The 25,578-nt window shown below is 42.4% G+C and overlaps 1 protein-coding gene across 1 annotated transcript in view; it reads right to left on the minus strand.

The window, feature by feature from the left end:
• The window catches only part of Atf6 (bZIP_ATF6 domain-containing protein ATf6), a gene marked incomplete in the record, with an annotated part of 187,176 nt that extends 174,534 nt beyond the window's left edge, over positions 1–12,642 (minus strand). The window contains 1 exon segment of the mRNA XM_053775152.2: positions 12,418–12,642. Coding sequence (XP_053631127.2) covers positions 12,418–12,532 — 115 coding nt within the window.
• Between the last annotated feature and the right edge of the window lie 12,936 nt (positions 12,643–25,578).

The following is a 25,578-nucleotide window of genomic DNA, read 5'->3' on the forward strand; positions in this document are numbered from 1 at the left end:
GCTAAACCAGTAGGGTTTATACATCACCTGGGAAATGGGAGGCTATCAGCTTCGATCCATGGAAGTGACGACGAGTTAAATTTCTTGGAACTTAATGAGGAAAACGTACATTTCTGGCTTGTACATAAAATACCCCCCGCCCCAAATGAAAATGTGGTAAAAACTCACTCCCCTCCACCCTGCATCTTGCCCTGGAAGACTAGTCTTAACTTGGCCTTGAACTGGTCAATGCCACTTCTGGTTTAGGTATGTTGAGGTAATTTATTCCAAACCTACTGTGTCAACAGAAAGTTTATGATGTGTGGCTGCCTGCGGTGGGTACAACAATGGGTTAACTTCCCCCTAGTACCATGTTCATTTACATTCCAATCCCATTTCAAAATCTGAGGTCTGGTAGGACGGACACAAGATGAGAATTTTTAAGACCTAATTAATTTTGCTACTTTACTCTTCAGCTATTTTTACCGTATAATTTTTGTAGTACTGATATATTGGGCTCTTTGTACCCATGTCTCGTATACATTATATTTTTCTTTTGGTCAGCAGAGTAATAAAGACAAATGCATAAATACATATTAAAGTACGTACGTAATACATTCGTAAAGACGAATTCTAAATAAATTCATAATACTCTCCCCCGATTTAATATTGTCTACTTTTTTCCAAAACACCTTCATCCGTTTCCGTGTTGGTCTGACAATCACTGAAGGAGGATAAACCAAGTTTTTAATTATCGAGGTAAATAAAACCATAAATTATTTATGTACGTGATGGTAGAAAACAACTTTGGACTAGGACCCAGCATCACTGCGCCATAGCACATGGCCTCTTCAGATGCAAATGAACAGGATAATCCCTACTGATGCTGGTGAGGGGCTCTATATCTAAAGAATTAGAAATACCCTTACCTCCCTTAGATCAAACCAGCTTGGGTACCTCTTATTCACCAGGAGCTATCAAATCTTCATCGCAGCAGGCTTCACATGAGTACTAGGGTAATTAATACCGGAGAACATGGAAGAAGGGGGTAGGAAAATTTTGAGGTGTTCAGTCCCTCACCCTTAAGCAAGCAGAAGAATCTAACACACAAATATTACCTTGACAGTCACACTATTTGCCAGCCTATTCATTTCTAACCTGAACATTAAGTCATAAAATTTATGTCATTTATATTTACATAATGAATATTTATACAATTTATCAACAAGATTTACTGATTGATTTAAATTATAATAAATATCCAATAAACAATGTGGTACAGCAAAACGATGAAGGTCCTTGACGCTAGGCATTACGGAAATTTTGCACCGGTAATTGTACACGATTACATTTCATGAATAATTAATGTTATTGTTCCTCCGCAGGTGTGAGGCACGTGTGGCAGTACGACTTATACAGCTACCACAGCAACAATGAAACAATAACAAATAATTATATCCAAACAAGCGTCTCTCTTACAACGTTCAAACCCACAGCTTTAACATCCTCTTCCCTTTCTTCTCTCCCCAGCTATCCGTACTTAGGGGAAAGGGAAAGCGGATACACACCATGTTGCTTACTTTCCAGTTCTGGTTAGGTTTAATGTCTGTGCTAATGGAGATTAATTAGTTGTCCTTTGTTAAGTTTCTACCCATCACCATGATTTTTGTTTCTATGGTAAATATCGAAAGTCCTGTACTGTATTTTATAATGATATAATCAGGTATGGAAATGAGGACGTCCGCAGGTACATGATTGTGTACCACTTCTTAATCCCAATTAACTAGCATGCCCTTCAGAGCTCTTCCCCTCATCATCAATATTTTCCCATACTCGTCCTTTGTCTCTTTGTGGAGTGATTGCAGCCATCAATCTACGTTGCGTGGGGGTTATTTATATATATATATATATATATATATATATATATATATATATATATATATATATATATATATATATATATATATATATATATATATATATATAATATATATATATATATAAATTATTGTAACTACGAGTGGTATTGATCAATAACACTGTGCTAGCCAAGGATTCGAACCCATGTTGTACTGGCCTGCCTCATGGTAAGCTAGAACCACATGACGCTGTGGTTTAAAGCGTCATGTGGTTCTCGCTTACCAGGAGGCAGGCCAGTACAACATGGATTCGAATCCTTGGCTAGAACAGTGTTGTTATTGATCAATACCACTCGTCCGTGGTTACAATAATATGTATGTATATGTGTGTGTGTGGTGTATAATATATATATATATATATACACACACACACACACACACACACAAATGTGCATTAGTTTGGAAAGAAAAAAACTGAATAAAACACACTTTCGTGAGTTTACACACATTTTCGGAGGAACTGGTTTCTTCATACTTTCTACTCTTAAACCACCCCTCCGTCCCCTCCCGTTTCCCCATACTCTTCCTTCACGCATTGGCTTCTACCCTGGGTGCTGGAACCAGTTGAAGATCATGCCACGGCTCACCATTCAGGTATTTAGTCCCTCCCCAATCTCTCTTCCCAGAGGAATCGGTTTCCTGGGAGACTACGACGAGGGTTGCGACAAGGAGGGTGATAACATGCCTGAACGGCACTGTAAACCACTTCTTTTGAATTAACCCGTAGAGCTGCAAGCATCTCGCCGTGCTGATGCTGAGCACAGCTGGGCCAGAGGAACCTCAAGACAAACCAGCACCTTTAAGTTTGTATGCTGCGCGAGGCTGACACTCGCTCCTCTGGAGTAAGCAAGCTGTAATATTTAACCTGGTGGTGTACTCGCCAAGTAAAAGGACAAGTATTTCATGACACAGGTCTTAGGTCACATGACCCTTTCAGTGGTTAAGTACCGGAGCTAGCTAGGATTTCTTCTCATTTAAAAAAAAAATCTTATACATTAAAAAAGTCACATACGTACACAGGAAAAATTTTTTATCGTGAAGTTAAAAATACCTGGTCATTCAGAACTCAAATAGTTAACGCAAGACACTCAGAAAAAATTTTCACAGCCCAATAGCATCTTTGAATAAGTACTGATTTTCACAGACTTGCTTTAAACAACTGCTTAAGTACATTTATGCGACGTATTCCGTATATTCATCTAATACGTGTATCTACCATATATTTCGTCTACAAACACGTATTTCTTTTTCAGAAGAAAGCACCAGACGACGACTAGTAGTTTTGAACTAGGGGTGTAAGGTTTGTAATATTTGAATTTATCTGTGCAAAGTACTACACGATACATCTCGCCAAAAACACGCCCAAAGCAGAGTATGACGCTCATTGCATATACAAATACGTCAGCCAAGTTCCGAGGCAGAAACTGATCTCGCCCCTTTTATGCCCGTTTCAATTTTCTAACCATTTTTCATTTATAAGTTATTTAATACATTAATTCAGGCAGAAGAATCATGCAGGAAAGACTGATCCAACACAACTGACTCAGCAGATAAGCGGCAATTTCTGCTCTGTAACACCGGGTTAGATGAAGACAACAGGTGCAAGTAGTACATACAGTATGCGCACATATGCGTACATACAGTATGCGTATTTGTCGCACTTAAAGCTTGATTTTAGAGGCATTTCATAGTTAAAAAATGTGAATAAACGGTAAATACACTACTATTACCAGGACAAAGGTGCAGGTTCAAGAGGAAACTATATCACTTCTTGCAACAAGAGGCGGATTATGAACAGATTGGACGATCAGGATGAGCATCTGACTGGCTGAAAAAGGGCTGGGCTAAGAGGGCAGAAAAAAAAGTCTTAGGTATGTACTTTCTCTAGAATCATTAATCCCACAAATCGGAGATGAAACTAGAAAACAGACTGGTGCAGCATGAATCGAAACCGTTTTCATCTAAAAGAAGAAAAAGTGTAATAGAAGCCTCGAGAAGCCTGTGTACGCCTTGGGGGTGGGGGGAGGGGTGAATAAATCTTGCTGATCAACTCTTCTATGCATTAGTAAGACTTAATTCGGATTAGAAAGACAAGGTTCTGGTCTTCATACTATAACAGGGAGATGAAGTTAATTTACTGGAGAAGATGCAGAAAGAATAAAATTAAACTACTGAAGCATGATTTTGTCATATTAATATTGTGTAACAATAGATATGGTAATGTAGTTGAATGGTTCAGAGAACCGACAAGTTGATAAATTAGGCACGTGTACAACACTTGGGTATCTTTAATGAGGAAACTTTTCGCCATATAGTGGCTTCATCAGTCCATACAAAGGAGAATGGTGAAGAACAGGAGGAGTTTGAGGTAATCAGTCCCTCAGATATGGTAATAACGAAGAGGTTTTAGAAAAAAAAAATACTTTTGTACCTAACTTTTTCCAAAAAAAGCTTCACGTGTACAACAGACTTTTTCCAAATCAATATGAAACACCTGGGAAAGGATATAATATTGGCAGGAGCGAGGAGAGGTTAGATGTGGTAGCAAAAGTTAAAATTTAACTGTTGGTCTCCATTGTAGGCTTTGTTGCCCCAACGTACTTTTGTATCAAATTTAAATCTGTTGGATACAAGAATGAGAGAATATGGGTTGGGGAAATACTGTGCCTTAGGGAACAGGCCTTTTTCATTGTCAGTCTGATTTCATTCTTACTCTTCGGGTTCTACTTTTTTTTTAGAAACATATCTAACTCCCCACTTTTTCATATTGCACACATTTTGTATGTATTAAACCATGGTCGCAATTTTTAAAGGCTTTTGGAAAGTACGTACACTACATTTGTATTTTACCTGTCTTTCCCTGGATCCAAGGCTATTTCGTAACGGTCCAGCAACTGAGGCAGACCTGATCTGCTCTCAGCCCATGTTTCCCTGGGTTGTACAGCTGCTATTACATTTTATTAACATTCTTGCTTCTTAAACATCTTTCAAAAATTTTGGTAACGTGGAACGTTAGCTTTTTCATTCCAGTTTTTTTTTTTTTTGTATTGTCACCGTCGTAGAGTACAGCAGTAGTTTTCAGCGAATGTGTGATGATTTTTGTGTCCAGGCTCCTACTCCAAAGAAATGTTTGAAGGCATGAGATAAAGGTTTCTTTCATTTCTTTATGAATATGTATGGATAGGGGAGTGTGCAGGGGCCGGAAGTACATCCGCTGATGACATTCCTTTGAAGTCAGAAATGTGTACTATGTATAGTGAAAGATTGAAGTTTTAATGGGAATTTTAAATTTACTGTTAATTTTATTAAAAAAAATGTGCCAGTTGGTTTTAAAACCATCGACTGCACGAGGGTTAAGAGGTGCATTTCACCTACACACATCAGTAATGAAAACTAAGCCCTAAAATATGAATTAATGTATACTTTGTGTATATACACAGTTACACACCTCTGCATATATTCTGATGCACACTTCTCCATGTATATACTACACGGATACTCCTCTGCACACAACCCGAGAGTTAATCTCACTAGGTATACTACAGGTCAACTCCCGTCTATATAAGCAAAGGTGGTACGTACTGCCCCAAGCTGAAGAAGACAGATCACATTACAAATAGAAAAGTAGTCCTACGGTGGTTTACTATTTCCTAAAGTATGGTTCGCTGGTGAGAAAAAAAAAATCCTGGTGCAGATCTAGAGTCAAATGATGACTCTTCGCGAAGCTGTCATTTGAAAACAGAGGCCAGAGGGCTGGCTTCCATAACCACCCCGCAAAATACTGTACGTATATTAACTACAGAAGACGTCATGAAAGGTTTATTACCCCCATACATAAATAATGGGCCATAACTGTTCAAACGCCTAACATGCACACAACTCCAGTTAAAATTAACCCCGACTTCCACAGAGATAGATACTGGAAATCCTTCATCTCTACCAACACCCCTTCCTACCAACCAGCACTACAACTCCCACACCAATACCTCTCTACCAACCACTACCACTAAGCAAGTGGGTCCAAGAGCTGTAGCTCAACCCTTGCAAGCACACCTAGTAGATAAGAGGAGAGCACCAGGTTTATCACAGCTTGGATCAACACCCACATCAGGTCATCGGCTCCAGCTCAGCTTCAAGTTTCACCCTCGCAATGGAGGTCACGCTCTATACGAACGAGTTCGCTTTCTGTTAAAAAAATCTAATAATGCTTCTTCTTGAGTGAAGTTCAACGGACTTTGAATTCTGGTTCTCTCTCCTTTTTTATGATTCCTAACTTGAATGTTCATAGTTCATTTTGCCGTATTGCCTGAAGTCTATGCCACAATGTTACCTTCAACCATGAGTGAATATTCACTGTACTATTAGTTATCGTATCAAAATTCCCATTCAAAACCGATAAAGTTCTGCTTTATTTCTCATAAGGCATTTTTTACACCTACCCCTCCTCCCCCAACACATACGGAGCACTTCCTCAACAATTGCCAATATTAAGATCATGCTATTAAGAATTTCAAAGCGTTCGAGACTAATCATCATAATTGCATAATATATCACTGGTTTATATAAATAATGTGACTAATACATCGTCTAGTTTCCATAAAATCAGTCCTTAACGGATTACTGTATGTATATGGTTTAATATCTTACCGCAGCACCTCAGGCTCCGTAAACTATTTATTACATTCATGGGGGAAACTCGCAGTACTACTACAGCTCCTGCAGAACATGGGGGCAATCAGGTTCGACTGCATCCCGATCAATTCTTTTCATTACAAGTCCCTCACCTGCACTAAAGTATCCCTTCCAGGGATTCTGCGAGTTGACACTACATACGCTGTCACAAAGTAGCCTCGCTTTGTATTTTTTTTTTAACTCTTCATTACCACTAACTAGCAGAATGTTATGACCCAGTCTTAGGTCCCATTAAATGTGTGAATTTTTTCCATTACCACCCACACGATGAATATGGGAGTGAATAATAAAGCCATCAAACAAGGTAACCGCTATCCCTAGCAGAGCAACACCACTTCCCACCGCCGTGTATGGTGCTACAGGAAGTACAGGTATGTTGGCAACTCTGGCAGTATAGGGTGTAATGCACGCTGTTGTTAACTTTCTCCATTGACGACATAACCTGTGAAGGGCGTCGCCCTGGCTGCCGCCAGCCTCGGATTATTATTACTATTATAATCATGGGGGAGCGCTAAACCCATAGTGATTATACAGCGCCTGTGGGGGGAATGGAAGGTCCAGCCTCGGATTACTTTGTTTACTAGTAATATAATCAAATTAAGCGCTAAACCTCAAAGGGTCCGATTGCAGCAAGAAAATCCAACCGAACAGTTCAAAAGAAATAAACTTCAGACTATCTTTACCTTTGATGAGTTTCGAGAGTTGTTCTACTCCCGGAGCCCGGCTTTGGGCCAGGTTCGTTAGTCAGTGGCCCGTTTCTCCAATAAACAAATAATTCAATTGCAGAACAGTAAATACCTTTAGATTTTGGGTAGAGTTCGGAAGGAAATTTAAAGATTTACAAGGAACTCTTTACCCCTGAAGTCATTCATCTCTCTGTGAAAGAAGTTACACTCGTACCTATACTAATAACCTAAAATTTATTTTTATAACCTTCGTAGAGCATTTGTCTGGGTTATATTCATAGGATGAGCAGGTCATGCGGCAAATTCTGCATATGCAGTGCAGAATGTTGGTTTACATCATGGGAAACATTGACTGTAGGATCCCAACAAAAACACGCCACACGGGTTAACTCACTAGTTAAGCCGAGTTATTAACCCTCCTGGTTAATACAAACCGAAGAATTTTCTTACAAGCGGGTCAATTTACAAGTGGTACATTCTGCTTGGAGCTAATATGTCAGCTAACCAGCTGACTTTATTCCCCATCTGCTAGTGGAACATCTCTTCCCCCACTTCCCCCCTCCACCACCTGCCATTTTCCAACTACCACGAGTCTCCCCTCGAGGATGCATCTCTACATTAAGGCAAATGTCACGACAGCCAGGAAGATGACAGGATGGATAATGAGAACTTTCACAATAAAATTAATAGTCGTTTGTGCTCTCTCGTTGAGAATATTGTTCAGTGCAGGAGATATATCAGACCTGGAACAGATAAAGATCATTTATGGTCCGAACAGAAGCATTTAAATCACTGGAATGCCGTAGTCCTAAATATGTACTCAATGAAGCAGAGAACATAAGAAGGGACACTGCAAAAGGCCTACTGACCCATGCGAAGCAGGTCCATGCCCCCCCCCGGATTAGCCCAATAACCCACCTAGTCAGGTCACTTCCACTTAAGGAAGGAGCAAGGCATCAGACCTAGTAACACAAGCTAGTCAGGTCCAACTCACACCCACCCACACATGTATTTATCTAACTCATTTTTAAAACTACACAACGTTTTAGCCTCTATAACTGTGCTGGGGACTTTGTTCCACTCATCCACAACTCTAATACCAAACCAGTGCTTTCCTATATCCTTCCTGAATCTGAATTTTTCAAGCTTGAAACCATTGCTGCGAGTCCTGTCTTGGCTGGAAATTTTCAGCACGCTATTTACATCCCCTTTATTTACTCTGGTTTCCATTTATACACCTCGATCATATCCCCCCTAATTCTACGCCTTTCGAGTGCGCAGATTCAGGGCCTTCAGTCTATCCTCATAGGGAAGATTTCGGATACATGAGATCAACTGTCCTCCGCTGTGCGTTTTCCAGTACATTTATAACCATTCTGTAATACGGTGACCAGAACTGTGCAGCATAATCTAAATGAGGCCTAACCAAGGATATAGAGTTGAAGAACAACCTGAGGACTTCCATTATTTATACTTCTAGATATGAAGCCAAATATGTATTCTGTTAGCGTTATTGCGAACACTAATGCACTGTTGTCTTGGTTTTAGATTATTGCTAACCAGAACTCCGAAATCCTTTTCGCAATCAGTAGTATTAAGATCTACATTATTTAGCTTATATATGGCATGTTTATTTTCCTGTCCAACATTTAGAACTTTGCATTTGTCTATATTAAACTGCATCTGCCATTTCTCCGACCTCTGCCTCAGTCTGCTCAAATCATCCTGGAGTGCTCTAGTGTCCTCATTAGAATGAATTGGCCGGCCTATTTTGGTGTCATCAGCAAATTTGCTTATGTCGTTATTTATTCCCTCATCTATGTCGTTTATGGAAATTGTGAACAACGGGCCCAACACTGACCCTTGCGGAACACCGCTTGTGACGTGCCCCCATTCTGATTTCTCCCCATTTATGCAAACTCTCTGCTGCCTATTTGTCAGCCATGCCTCTACCCAGGAAAAAATTTCTCCTATTCCGTGTGCCGGTTCCTCAATAGCCTCAGTGGTGACGTGTACTTAGCTCAGTGGTGACGATTAGTGTACTCTCCTTAGATTGAACCAAGATGCCCTCCATCGAGCAACTTTACCAGCAGCTTAAGGAAGAATTGAGGGTAGCGAAGATACGGCGACTGACTGAAGAAAACAAGAGGATTCGTAGCAGTCCTGTTCTGAGTCCTCAGGTCAAGAATGGAAACTGGATAGTGGCTGGACAGCATGGAACGAAGTTGACGATCAAGACGAATGGAAAGGTAGAAACGATGAAGAAAGACTGCTGTGGAAACTGTTGTGGAAACATTAATGCATTCTCTGTGCTACCCGACTAATGTGAGTCGACTACTGGAAAGGTCACGACGAACGACACCAAGGAAGGTAAGAATATTATTGTAGTTGGGGATAGCCAGGTTAGGTACATGGGTAGGGTCTTCTGCTTGAAGGACAGTAGGAGACAGGAGACAGGGTTTGCTTTCCTGGGGCTGGGATGGAGGATATTGTTAGCCGGCTTGACATCATGAACGGTAATGGGGTTAATCCTATTATCTGCCTCAGTGCTGGAGGCAATGATGTAGGCAAGCATAGAAGTGAGGATTTAGTTAGAAGGTTTAGGACAGCAAATATGCACACTGCCATAATATACAAGAGAGGTATGGTAGGAAATACAAAAAAACCCAGTGAAGAGCATGGGTGGCCGTGAATAGGGTAAGAGAACACTATCAATATCGGTGGCCCGACTATTCAACGTCTTATCAGAAGATATCACACACTGCTGCGACAAGTGTAGAAGTCTTCAAGAGAAAGTGGACACATCTTCACCAGAGCTAGATTAACCAGGTTCTGATGAATATGTGGTCAAACATGCCACCAGTAGCAACAGCCCAGTTGACCAGACAAGCACCAGACGAGCCTGGCTCAAGGCAGGGCTCTAGTAGAAAAACTCTAGAAACTCAAAGGTATATCAAAGATTTATATATTAACTACCACAAGATTATTATTATAATCAAGGGGGAAGCGCTAAACCCGGAGGATTATACAGCGCCTGGGGGGGATGTGGAAGGCATTCAGGCTTAATTCGGGGAACTGGAGCACAGATCCAATTCCCTAAATCAAGAGCCCCTCACCAACATCAAGGAACCTTCCTTGAGGGGAACTACCACAAGAGAAGAAAAGCAAATGTGGAAAGAATCAACTGAGGATGCATCATATATTTTTTTTTTCACGGGGGTAGCTGTTATCCAACTTAATTCATTTGAAAGAATAGTCCTCCCTAAGGTACGTACCTAGAACGGCCCAAAGTTTACTACTACTAGGTATAAATTTGCTGCTAGATGAACAGGAGTAGCAGGTGTTAAGGACACTTGCGCATACATTTCACTCACCCCTGGAATCAGACTTTAGTTTTTTTTCATTGCAAGCAAACACTTGTTATAGGATAGGTAAAATGAAAAGTAGCTCTCGAAAACGTATACACGTGCAAACGTAAGTACGTATATTCTTTAGGCAAGTCGTATACGAAATGGCAGTGTTCATACAAGTTGTTTTTAGAGCTACGTAGATAATTTTACATATCCTTTACGCTTATGTAAAATAATTTACATACTGTATATAGTCATGAAAAAAAAGTAAATTTATCATAACCTTGCAAGTCCGCACAAGGATTTAATTTCACCAGGTCCACAAGTTTTTCCCAGTTTAAAAATGTTTATTGATCTTGATAACATATGTATCAACGAACATAAATACCGAGATACACGAATAATAAAACAAATTAAAAAAACATGACATACTGGTTGGTCTTTTTGATTATAATAATAACAATGGTTGGTCTTTTAAATAGGCTTAAAGGCTATCGACATGCTCGAGTCGCTGAAGATTTCCGTCACCTACTCATGACAAAGAATACTTTATTCCTAAATATGGGCCTACTGGAATTTAAGTATAACAAGTTCGTATACGTATACAGTATACATCCACGTGTACATTCACTTGCTCGGTGCACACATCAAACGATATGTACATCAGAATATACAGTTATGATGATGGCTGAGTATATCCCTACATTTATAAAAATATTCAAATCTGCCTAAATGTGTAATATATTTTAAATTTAAAAAAATAGGGGCACTACTGTAATACATACGTCAATATATATAATTTTACAACAAATCAGAATTAGCGATATTTTCAGAGTACTCTGACCGTACAGGTACTAGTACTAATGCCAACAAGAGTACATAGATGCAATAAAAAAGTAACAAAAAACACAAATACTGATTGCACTTTGTTCAAATAACCAGCACCAATTAAAAAGTTCACACTAAATTATTTACGTCGTCTAAAAACTTCCGAGTTCCCTCCAGGCACCTTAGTAATTATAAAAAATGAAGATGGGAAGACCTAAGCAGATATGACAAGCACATTGCCTACACGTGGTTAATAACAGCAATGAAAGAAGTCACTTTCTGCAGCTTCTCTTACAAGGCGTTCCTTAACTCTGGCCTTGAACTGGTCGATGCAATTACTGGCTTTGACAAGGTTAAATAATTTATTCTGGTTACTTATAGATGTATAAAAGGCAGTTTTTTTTAAAGCCTTGTTGCATGTAGAAGGTTTTCCAAGCTTTTATTCACTTTTCCATTATAATATTGATTTATTATTCCCAAAATATTTAGTAAACTTGTATACCACTACACATAAAATTGAAAATCCACCATACGTTGGCTACTTATTTGACACGTCAATACCTAAAATCCAAGGTAACAGTTGCTATCCTGGGACACTTCATACGGACAACTATTACAGCGTGGCAAATATTAGGAGTAACTAAATTGTTTAAAACGAAACCGATACTTAAAACACAATCGGGGAAATGGCTGCCTCATTTTAAGTTCCACAGGAAAAAATGGGTACGAAAATTATGAAGGAAAACTCAAGACGCTCACCAACATGGTTTTTAGCAGCCACCACGTCAACCACCACCAAAACTAGGAAATGATGCCCTAACAAGTTTATTGCACCACTGACAACCATGTGGAGGGATTCTTCACATAGCCAGCCACCACTTGGAGGTCTGACAGCACCAGACTGGCGATAAGAACCACCCACAACGCAAAATAAAATAAAAGCAAGCTCAAAAAACAACTCACCCGACGGGACGCAGCTATGTCCAAACAATTCTTCCCGCAGCAGGCTGGTTTCTATGTCTGTCATCGTTTCCATAGTTATGTCAAAGTCACAGTCTGGTTCGCTTTTCACATACATTGTATAATAGTTTAAAATTCACTTCGTACTCAATAAACAGAAGAAGGGAGCACCTTACACCCCCTTCCTGATGGTTCTGCTAAGCAACTGTCAACTGTAGTGTGTGTCGCCATCTGTGGGCCGCTCCAACCACTAATTTCAGAGAAAATGGTACTAAAGGAACAACTTATAATAATCTCTCCAGCAGGTACCTTGATGCTGGTGAAGGAAATTAGAACTTCCTCTGAGGGTTTAGTAGTTCCTCATTTAAGTGAAGTAAATTTTTATTTGGTCTTTGAGTAAATAAAAAAAAAGGTCTTTACAGAACACACACAAAGTATTTTATTTAGATTTAACCTAGGACTAAGACAACTCAGAGTAACTATTTCCGTTATATGATAATCCTCACTCCTGTCAACAGTTCATTACACAGTAAAAAGATCGATACCATGCCTAACCCTTCTAGGGTAGGGTAGGTGCCTGAGCCCGAGCCTTTAGCTCATAAGACTGTCATTCCCATTTCCCCCCTTGAGGCGGGGATGGCAGACCAGAGAGGCCTAGCTTGTGGCTAGGTCTGGGGACAGTTGGTCCCAAAGATGAGGAGGTACTTGTGCCTCCTCCTATGGGAGACTTAGGTCTCAGACACTCCCTAAAGAGGGAGCCAAGGCCGGGCCACCACTTGGAAAAGGCCCGGGCCGGGAGAATACCGGCGAATCTTTAATAATAATAATAATAACACAGTAAAAAGGAAATCTTTCTCTAGATTATTAATAAAAGAGGATTATTAATTATACAAAGTCTGCATATTTTACCATCATGTGTAGAGTAAAGCTTATCCTATCCTCACGAGGTTATATACACCCAGAGGTGTATATCTGTGAGTATGGTGAGTTTGAAGATTGAGACACTTATGCAGCATATGGGAATCTTTATTCAGGAAACGTTTCGCCACACAGTGGCTTCATCAGTCCAATACAAAGAGGAAGGCGTAAGGAGAGGAGGAGAATGAGGTAATCAGTCCCTCAACCTGGAGTCGATGTGTTCAGTCCATCAATCTTGTAGAATGTACAGCATAGGGCCGTAGACGTGGCTTATATACTGTAGTGAGGTGACGTGAAGCAGATGGAGGCGGGGTCACTTGTTCAACCTTTTTACGAAGACCTACTTCGACTAGTGGATGGTACCACTATGACCCCGCCTCCATCTGCTTCACGTCACCTCACTACAGTATATAAGCCACGTCTACGGCCCTATGCTGTACATTCTACAAGATTGATGGACTGAACACATCGACTCCAGGTTGAGGGACTGATTACCTCATTCTCCTCCTCTCCTTACGCCTTCCTCTTTGTATTGGACTGATGAAGCCACTGTGTGGCGAAACGTTTCCTGAATAAAGATTCCCATATGCTGCATAAGTGTCTCAATCTTCAACTTGTCGGTTTTTCAAACCATTCATCACAACTGTCAGACACGGCAGCATCATGGGGTCTTGTTACAAAGAATTCTTCAACACTTGTTCAACCTTTGGACGAAGACCTACTTCGACTAGTGGATGGTACCACTATGACCCCGCCTCCATCTGCTTCACGTCACCTCACTACAGTATATAAGCCACGTCTACGGCCCTATGCTGTACATTCTACAAGATTGATGGACTGAACACATCGACTCCAGGTTGAGGGACTGATTACCTCATTCTCCTCCTCTCCTTACGCCTTCCTCTTTGTATTGGACTGATGAAGCCACTGTGTGGCGAAACGTTTCCTGAATAAAGATTCCCATATGCTGCATAAGTGTCTCAATCTTCAACTTGTCGGTTTTTCAAACCATTCATCACATGGTGAGTTTACTTTATTCCCAATTTTAAAAATTAACATATCCTATTCTTGACTGGCGGTGAACAAGTCACATGCAGCCTTAATAACTCTAGTATAATCAAGAGACTTCAATACAAATATCCCTCAAGGAAGGTTCCTTGATGCAAGTAGGTTTATCCCAAGATACTCCCCAGATAGGGAGCCAAGGCCGGGTCACCACTCTCGGAAAACACCCGGGCCGGGAGAGTACCGGCGAATAAAAAAACAAAATCCTGGATACATTACACAAGTTTTGATATTTACAGTTGTCCTACAATGTGGCTCGGTTGGCAACGGACTCGGCTCAGCTCAGTTCAATCCCCAACATTGGTGGGAACAATAGGCATGTTTCTTTACACCTGCTGTCCCTGTTCACCTAGGTGTTAGTCGACTGTTGTGGGTCGCATCCTGGGGGACAAGATTAAAGGACTCACTGGAAATAAGACGGATAGTCCCCGATAACGCACTGATTTTACTGGGTTATCCTGGGTGGCCAACCCTTACCCGGGTTAAAAATCGCAACAAATCTTTTTACCTTCGATAACCCAATAAAGTCGGACAAGATGACTTACTTAAATTGGAGTCGTTGTTTAACATAATTATTTGATACAGCAAAATATGAGCTATAATTATTAACAAAATAAAACATCGATATCATTTACATGAAAAAATTAAGTTGCATAAATACCATTAGCGTCCACATGGTATCATCCTTCAAGCCTGGACAGACGGTAAGCAGGTGGTGTGGGACTACACATGTGCATCTACCTTGGCTGATACCTATCTCCATTACACCAGGGAGGAAGGAGGGGCAGCTGCCAGCTTCAGGGAGTCCCAAAAGTCTAGAAAATATGGAGAATTTGCCCATCGTTATATGTTTGTTCCCATAGGCTCAGAGACCCTTGGCTCATGGGGAAAGAGTGCATATAAGTTCCTTAAGGAGCTAGGCAAAAGACTCATCAGGGGAACTAGGGATCCCAGGGCAGCTAGTTTTCTGTTCCAGCAACTCAGTGTGGCTGTTCAGAGGGGGTAATGCCTGCTGTATTTTGGGCACGCACCCCAGTTCTGAGGAGCTGGATGAGATTTTAAGATAAGATAAGATAAAATTTCGTTCGAATTTTTAGCCCATGCACTCTGCCCCAGGGCCAGATTCATGGAACTCTGTGTTCATCAAGAACTGCAAGAAGCCCCTATCACGAGCCTTTTCTATCCTATGGAGAGGGAGCATGGACACGGGGGTCGTCCCACAGTTACTAAAAACAACAGACATAGCCCCACTCCACAAAGGGGGCAGTAAAGCAACAGCAAAGAACTACAGACCAATAGCACTAACATCCCATATCATAAAAATCTTTGAAAGGGTCCTAAGAAGCAAGATCACCCATCTAGAAACCCATCAGTTACACAACCCAGGGCAACATGGGTTTAGAACAGGTCGCTCCTGTCTGTCTCAACTATTGGATCACTACGACAAGGTCCTAAATGCACTAGAAGACAAAAAGAATGCAGATGTAATATATACAGACTTTGCAAAAGCCTTCGACAAGTGTGACCATGGCGTAATAGCGCACAAAATGCGTGCTAAAGGAATAACAGGAAAAGTCGGTCGATGGATCTATAATTTCCTCACTAACAGAACACAGAGAGTAGTCGTCAACAGAGTCAAGTCCGAGGCAGCTACGGTGAAAAGCTCTGTTCCACAAGGCACAGTACTCGCTCCCATCTTGTTCCTCATCCTCATATCCGACATAGACAAGGATGTCAGCCACAGCACCGTGTCTTCCTTTGCAGATGACACCCGAATCTGCATGACAGTGTCTTCCATTGCAGACACTGCAAGGCTCCAGGTGGACATCAACCAAATTTTTCAGTGGGCTGCAGAAAACAATATGAAGTTCAACGATGAGAAATTTCAATTACTCAGATATGGTAAACATGAGGAAATTAAATCTTCATCAGAGTACAAAACAAATTCTGGCCACAAAATAGAGCGAAACACCAACGTCAAAGACCTGGGAGTGATTATGTCGGAGGATCTCACCTTCAAGGACCATAACAATGTATCAATCGCATCTGCTAGAAAAATGACAGGATGGATAATGAGAACCTTCAAAAATAGGGAGGCCAAGCCCATGATGACACTCTTCAGGTCACTTGTTCTATCTAGGCTGGAATATTGCTGCACACTAACAGCACCTTTCAAGGCAGGTGAAATTGCCGACCTAGAAAATGTACAGAGAACTTTCACGGCGCGCATAACGGAGATAAAACACCTCAATTACTGGGAGCGCTTGAGGTTCCTAAACTTGTATTCCCTGGAACGCAGGAGGGAGAGATACATGATTATATACACCTGGAAAATCCTAGAGGGACTAGTACCGAACTTGCACACGAAAATCACTCACTACGAAAGCAAAAGACTTGGCAGACGATGCACCATCCCCCCAATGAAAAGCAGGGGTGTCACTAGCACGTTAAGAGACCATACAATAAGTGTCAGGGGCCCGAGACTGTTCAACTGCCTCCCAGCACACATAAGGGGGATTACCAACAGACCCCTGGCAGTCTTCAAGCTGGCACTGGACAAGCACCTAAAGTCAGTTCCTGATCAGCCGGGCTGTGGCTCGTACGTTGGTTTGCGTGCAGCCAGCAGCAACAGCCTGGTTGATCAGGCTCTGATCCACCAGGAGGCCTGGTCGCGGACCGGGCCGCGGGGGCGTTGACCCCCGGAACTCTCTCCAGGTAAACTCCAGGAGGGTTAGCCACCCAGGATAACCCAAGAAAGTCAGTGTGTCACCGAGGACTGTCTAACTTATTTCCATTGGGGTCCTCAATCTTGTCCCCCAGGATGCGACCAACACCAGTCGACTAACACCCAGGTACCTATTTGTTGCTAGGTGAACAGGACAAGTGTAAGGAAACGTGTCGGAATCTTTCCACCCGCCGGGAATCAAACTCGGGCCCTCCGTGTATGAAGCGGGAGCTTTAGCCACCAGGCCAAGTGACAAACACGTAACAATATGTACTAGACATGTATCTCTCACACCTCATGTACTGTATGTGTCATCTTTGTATCATCAATGTATCTCTTAAATCTTCTGTACCATATGTAATAAAATATACATATTGGTAAAAAAGGATGAAAAGATGGGGTGGCAGAGGAAGTGGAATATTCAAACGGCTTCAGGAAGAAATCCAAATATTCTTCATTGAAGCCTTTTTATCCACTACACACTCACACGAGCTTTTAAATCTCTGCACAAAATTCAATTTAAACCAGCAAATAATAGAGCCTACTAGACTGAAGAATACACTAGACCTCATCTTCACTAACAATGATGATCTGATACGAAATGTCACCATATAAAAACAATATACTCAGATCACAACATAATTGAGATTCAGACATGTATACGTGGAGCCCCAGACCGACATAATGAGATTAGTCACGAGGGAGCATTCACCAAATTCAACTTCAATAACAAAAACATAAAGTGGGACGAAGTAAACCAAATCCTAACTGATATAAGCTGGGAAGATATACTAAGCAACACAGACCCCAACTTATGCATGGAACAGATTAACTCGGTGGCACTCGATGTATGCACAAGGCTTATTCCTCTAAGAAAAAGGAGGAGTAGATGTAAAATAGAAAGGGACAGGCGCTCCCTTTACAGGCGACGGAAAAGAATAACAGAGCGGCTAAAAGAGGTCAATATATCTGAAAGGCGTAGGGAGACACTGGTCAGAGAAATAGCAAGCATCGAACTTAAGCTAAAGGAATCTTATAGGAATCAGGAATCGCGGGAAGAACTAAAAGCCATAAATGAAATCGAAAGAAACCCAAAGTATTTCTTCTCCTATGCCAAATCAAAGTCGAGAACAACGTCCAGTATTGGGCCCCTACTTAAACAAGATGGGTCCTACACAGATGACAGCAAGGAAATGAGTGAACTACTCAAGTCCCAATATGACTCAGTTTTTAGCAAGCCGCTAACCAGACTGAGAGTCAAAGATCAAAATGAATTTTTTATGAGAGAGCCACAGAATTTGGTTAACACAAGCCTATCTGACGTTATCCTGACGCCAAATGACTTCGAACAGGCGATAAATGACATGCCCATGCACTCTGCCCCAGGGCCAGACTCATGGAACTCCATGTTCATCAAGAACTGCAAGAAGCCCCTATCACGAGCTTTTACCATCCTATGGAGAGGGAGCATGGACACGGGGGTCGTCCCACAGTTACTAAAAACAACAGACATAGCCCCACTCCACAAAGGGGGCAGTAAAGCAACAACAAAGAACTACAGACCGATAGCACTAACATCCCATATCATAAAAATCTTTGAAAGGGTCCTAAGAAGCAAGATCACCACCCATCTAGAAACCCATCAATTACACAACCCAGGGCAACATGGGTTTAGAACAGGTCGCTCCTGTCTGTCTCAACTATTGGATCACTACGACAAGGTCCTAGATGCACTAGAAGACAAAAAGAATGCAGATGTAATATATACATACTTTGCAAAAGCCTTCGACAAGTGTGACCATGGCGTACTAGCGCACAAAATGCGTGCTAAAGGAATAATGGGAAAAGTCGGTCGATGGATCTATAATTTCCTCACTAACAGAACACAGAGAGTAGTAGTCAACAGAGTAAAGTCCGAGGCAGCTAGGAGTGAAAAGCTCTGTTCCACAAGGCACAGTACTTGCTTCCATCTTGTTCCTCATCCTCATATCTGACATAGGCAAGGATGTCAGCCACAGCACCGTGTCTTCCTTTGCAGATGACACCCGAATCTGCATGACAGTGTCTTCCATTGCAGACACTGCAAGGCTCCATGCGGACATCAACCAAATCTTTCAGTGGGCTGCAGAAAACAATATGAAGTTTAACGATGAGAAATTTCAATTACTCAGATATGGCAAACACGAGGAAATTAAATCTTCATCAGAGTACAAAACAAATTCTGGCTACAGAATAGAGCGAAACACCAACGTCAAAGACCTGGGAGTGATCATGTCAGAGGATCTCACCTTCAAGGACCATAACATTGTATCGATCGCATCTGCTAGAAAAATGACAGGATGGATAATGAGAACCTTCGAAACTAGGGATGCCAAGCCCATGATGACACTCTTCAGGTCACTTGTTCTATCTAGGCTGGAATATTGCTGCACACTAACAGCACCTTTCAAGGCAGGTGAAATTGCTGACCTAGAAAATGTACAGAGAACCTTCATGGCACGCATAACGGAGATAAAACACCTCAATTACTGGGAGCGCTTGAGGTTCCTGAACTTGTATTCCCTGGAACGCAGGCGGGAGAGATACATGATTATATACACCTGGAAAATCCTAGAGGGACTAGTACCGAACTTGCACACGAAAATCACTCACTACGAAAGAAAAAGACTTGGCAGACGATGCAACATCCCCCCAATGAAAAGCAGGGGTGTCACTAGCACGTTAAGAGACCATACAATAAGTGTCAGGGGTCCGAGACTGTTCAACTGCCTCCCAGCATACATAAGGGGGATTACCAACAGACCCCTGGCAGTCTTCAAGCTGGCACTGGACAAGCACCTAAAGTCGGTTCCTGACCAGCCGGGCTGTGGCTCGTATGTTGGTTTGCTTGCAGCCAACAGTAACAGCCTGGTTGATCAGGCTCTGATCCACCAGGAGTCCTGGTCACAGACCGGGCCGCGGGGGCGTTGACCCCCGGAACTCTCTCCAGGTAAACTCCAGGCTATGGGTCCCACAATTTACATCAGACATGGACCCCATATATATACCTGGAGTTTACCTGGAGTTTACCACCATGAGGTCTGTGACCAGACTTCATGGTGGAACAGGGCCTGATCAACCAGGCTGTTACTGCTGGCTGCACGCAATCCAACGTACGAGCCACAGCCCAGCTGGTCAGGTACTGACTTTAAGTACCTGCCCAGTGCCTGCTTGAAGACAGCCAGGGGTCTATTGGTAATCCCTCTTATGTATGCTGGGAGGTAGTTGAAAAGTCTTGGGCCCCTGACACTTATTGTGTTGTCTCTTAGCGTGCTAGTGACACCCCTGCTTTTCATTGGGGGGATGTTGCATCTTCCGCTGAGTCTTTTGCTTTCGGAGAGAGTGATTTTCGTGTGCAAGTTTGGTACTAGTCCCTCTAGAATTTTCCAGGTGTGTATAATCATGTATCTCTCCCGCCTATATTCCAGGGAGTACAGGTTTAGGAACTTTAAGCACTCCCAGTAATTGAGGTGTTTTATCTCCGTTATGCATGCCGTGAAGGATCTCTGTACATTTTCTAGGTCAGCAATTTCACCTGCCTTGAAAGGTGCTGTTAGTGTGCAGCAATATTCCAGCTTACTTAGAACAGGCAACCTGAAGAGTGTCATCATGGGCTTGGCATCCCTAGTTTTGAAGGTTCTCATTATCCATCCTGTCATTTTTCTAGCAGATGCGATTGATACAATGTTATGGTCCTTGAAGGTGAGATCCTCCGACACTCCCAGGTCTTTGACGTTAGTTTTTTGCTCTATTGTGTGGATGGAATTTGTTTTATACTCTGATAAAGTTTTAATTTCCTCATGTTTACCATATCGGAGTAATTGAAATTTCTCATCGTTAAACTTCATATTGTTTTCTGCAGCCCACTGAAAGATTTGGTTGATGTCCGCATGGAGCCTTGCAGTGTCTGCAATGGAAGACACTGTCATGCAGATTCGGGTGTCATCTGCAAAGGAAGACACGGTGCTGTGACTGACATCCTTGTCTATGTCAGATATGAGGATGAGAAAAAAGATGGGAGAGAGTACTGTGCCTTGTGGAACAGAGCTTTTCACCGTAGCCACCTCGGACTTTACTCTGTTGACTACTACTCTTTGTGTTTTGTTTGTGAGGAGATTACAGATCCATCTACAAACTTTTCCCGTTATTCCTTTAGCACGCATTTTGTGCGCTATTACGCCATGGTCACACTTGTCGAAGGCTTTTGCAAAGTCTGTATATATTACATCTGCATTCCTTTTGTCTTCAAGTGCATCTAGGACCTTGTCGTAGTGATCCAGTAGCTGAGACAGACAGGAGCGATCTGCTCTAAACCCATGTTGCCCTGGGTTGTGTAACTGATGGGTATCTAGATGGGTGGCGAGCTTGCTTCTTAGGACCCTTTCGAAGATTTTGTGATATGGGATGTTAGTGCTATCGGTCTGTAGCTCTTTGCTATTGCTTTACTGCCCCCTTTGTGGAGTGGGGCTATGTCTGTTTCTTTTAGTAACTGTGGGACGACCCCCGTGTCCATGCTCCCTCTCCATAGGATGGTAAAAGCTCGTGATAGGGGCTTCTTGCAGTTCTTGATGAACACGGAGTTCCACGAGTCTGGCCCTGGGGCAGAGTGCATGGGCATGTCATTTATCGCCTGTTCAAAGTCATTTGACGTCAGGATAAAATCAGATAGGCTTGTGTTAACCAAATTCTGTGGCTCTCTCATAAAAAAATAATTTTGATCTTCGACTCTCAGTCTGGTTAACGGCTTGCTAAAAACTGAGTCATACTGGGACTTGAGTAGTTCACTCATTTCCTTGCTGTCATCTTTGAAGGACCCATCTTGTTTAAGTAGGGGCCCAATACTGGATGCTGTTGTCGACTTTCATTTGGCATAAGAAAAGAAATACTTTGGGTTTCTTTCGATTTCATTTATGGCTTTTAGTTCTTCCCGCGATTCCTGATTCCTATAAGATTCCTTTAGCTTTAGTTCGACGTTTGCTATTTCTCTGACAAGTGACTCCCTACGCATTCCAGATATATTGGCCTCTTTTAGCCACTCTGTTATTGTTTTCCGTCACCTGTAAAGGGAGCGCCTGTCTCTTTCTATTTCACATCTACTCCTTTTTCTTAAAGGAATAAGCCTTGTGCATACATCGAGTACCACCGAGTTAATCTGTTCTATGCATAAGTTGGGGTCTGTGTTGCTTAGTATACCTTCCCAGCTTATATCGCTTAGGACTTGATTTACTTGGTCCCACTTTATGTTCTTGTTAATGAAGTTGAATTTGGTGAAGGCTCCCTCGTGACTAATCTCATTTTGTCGGTCTGGGGCTCCGCACATACATGTCTGAACCTTTATTATGCTGTGATCTGAGTATATTGTTTTTGATATGGTGACATTTCCTATCAGATCATCATTGTTAGTGAAGTTGAGGTCTAGTGTATTCTCCAGTCTAGTAGGCTCTATTATTTGCTGGTTTAAGTTGAATTTTCTGCAGAGATTTAAAAGCTCGTGTGTGTGTGAGTTCTCGTCAGAGCTGCCTCCTGGTGTTATCACTGCAACAACATTATTTACTATATGCCTCCATTTTAGGTGCCTCAAGTTGAAATCCCCCAGGAGCAAGATGTTGGGGGCAGGAGCTGGCAGATTTTCCAGACAGTGGTCAATTTTTGACAGCTGTTCCTGGAATTGCTGGGACGTTGCATCCGGAGGCTTGTAGGCTACCACAATGACTAGGTTTTGGTTCTTGATCTTTACTGCTAAAACTTCCACTGCATCATTTGAGGCATTAAGCAGTTCTATGCAAACAAGTGACTCTACGATATACAGGCCATGCCCCCCTTCCTTTTGCTTGTTCACTCTGTCACATCTGTATAGGTTGTAACCTGGGATTCATATTTCGTTGTCCAAGTGGTCCTTTACGTAGGTCCCTCTGAAGGCCGCGAACATTGCTTTTGCCTCTGCAAGCAGTCCACAGATGAAAGGTATTTTGTTGTTCGTTGCTGGCTTTAGACCCTGTATATTTGCAAAGAAGAATGCCATTGGACTGGTGGTATTGGTGGTACTGGGAGGGATAATGTCAGAGAAACTCAGTTTCAAAGATCACAACAATGTATCGACCACATCTGCTAGGAAAATGATAGGATGGATAATGAGAACCTTCAAAACTAAGGAAGCCAAGCCCATGATGATTCTCTTCAAATCACTTGTTCTCTCTACCCTGGAATATTGGTGTACACTAACTGCCCCTTTCAAACCAGGCTAAATTGCAGACCTGGAAAATATGCAGAAAACTTTCACTGCACAGATAAGTACGATAAAGCACCTAAATTACTGGGAATGGTTAAAGTCACTTGATTTGTACTCCCTGGAATGTAGGCGAGAAAGATACATGACAATATACACTTGGAAAATCTTAGAGGGACTGGTCCAAAATCTGCGCACTAAACTCATTCCCTACGAAAGCAAAAGACTTAGCAGGAGATGCAAAATTATCCCAATGAAAAGCAGGGGCCCACCTCATGTATGCCTCGCAGCATACATAAGGTGACATTACCAACAGATCCCTGGCTGTCTTCAAGAAGGCGCTGGTCAGTACCGGACCAGCCGGGCTGCGGCTCGTATGTCGGTTTACATGCGATCGGCAGTAACAGCCTGGCTGATCAGGCCCGCGACCCGGTCATGGACCGGGCCCAATGGATTATTAGAGGTCGAATTTAGTGTATAAAGATTTGAATACTGAGTAGATTAATCCTGCTGTAGTGGCTTGGTGACATGCTAAAATTTACGTAAAAAAATTACCAGCTGGTGGCTTTGAAGACTCTTTACAGGTTGAATTTTTGGTGTCTAATTAGAGGAGAATGCATAAATTAGAGTGGCAGTAATTGCTTTGGTGACATCAAGTAGTGACTTCATAAAAGTTTCACGCAAAGCAATAAAAGCATTGTAATTATTGTTAAAATTTAAAAATGATTGTTCTTGCTCTTGATTCGCCCGTACTTCTTTTTGATTCGCCGGTATACTCTCCCGGCCCGAGTCTTTTACTTTTTCAGCAGCTACTGAAAAACAGGTGAGTACAGTTATGTAATCATTTAGGTATATTAGACTTCCGGCAGGGGTGCATGAGCGTGTTCGATAGGAATGAATGGAGACGAATGGTATTTGAGACCTGACGATCTGTTGGAGTGTGAGCAGGGTAATATTTAGTGAAGGGATTCAGGGAAACCGGTTATTTTTATATAGCCGGACTTGAGTCCTGGAAATGGGAAGTACAATGCCTGCACTCTAAAGGAGGGGTTTCATTCGCTGCCTGGATGAGGTAGAGTGCGGTCGTGCTTTGCACCCCTCTACTGTTTTCCCAGATGAGCTACTCAGTCAACAACATGGCGCCAGGTGTGTGCAGAAGAGTGAATACTGTGGGCATTGAGCTCATTAGTGGGGCTTTAACGCCTACGTCAGTTGATGTGTTATTGCCCAAAATTGTGAGAGAGACATACGGCATCAGAGACGAGGATTTGTATGGAGTGGCACTGAACGGTGTGTATAGAATATTCGTGAAGGTGCTAACTGCTCAAGTATACGAGGCGTTGGTGGATCATTATCAAGACGTCAGCATTAACGTAACGCAGGCAGTGAGGGTCAAGTTGACGGATGTATCACGACATTCTTCGTGGGTTAAGCTCCGAAACGTGCCTTTTGAGGCTGATGAAGTGGATATACGCAATGTTTTCGAAAGTTATGGAACTGTACCTCTGGCCCAACCTGGTAAATGGGTAAAAGGAGCTTACACAGGATATCCTGAGGGTTCTTTCAATCTCATGATGATGCTAAGGCATCCTATACCCTCGTATGTATATCTCGAGGAGTTTAGAACCCAGGTAATGGTAGCGTATACTGGGCAGAGGCGTACATGCCGACTGTGTGGCGAATATGACCATATGGCGGCAGACTGTGGCAAGAGGAATATGGCTCCTGGGCCGGCAAGGGGCGGAGCACCTGTCCATGAGAAACCGATGCCTGAGGAAGAACGGAGGCAAGGAGGAGGGCGTTGTCGCTTGTGGAGTGAAGAGGTGATGGCTCCTCCTGTGGAATCAGAAGAAGTGGTGATCCATGAATCACCTGGCCCATCAACAGTACAGCTGTCAAGTGAAGAGGTGCAGGTGGGCACAGAAGTGAAAGCTATTGAGGAGGAGTTGGAGACGGTGATACAGGCTATGTTACAGTCTACAGAGGTGGAGAGTCACAATGAGCAGGAACCTGGGATCAGGGCAGAAGGTGTGTGCGGGAGGGGGGAGGATCAGGTGGCACCTGTGATGGACAGTGTGAGTGCCATGGAAGGACATGGAGGCGGATTAAGGGTGGTAGAGGTGGAAGTCCATTGTGCTGGCTCACAGGACTCAGATATGGAAACTGAAGGAGCTACAAGGAAAAGGGCAGC

Source organism: Cherax quadricarinatus, chromosome 11 (assembly GCF_038502225.1).
Source record: "Cherax quadricarinatus isolate ZL_2023a chromosome 11, ASM3850222v1, whole genome shotgun sequence".
Lineage (NCBI taxonomy): Eukaryota > Metazoa > Arthropoda > Malacostraca > Decapoda > Parastacidae > Cherax > Cherax quadricarinatus.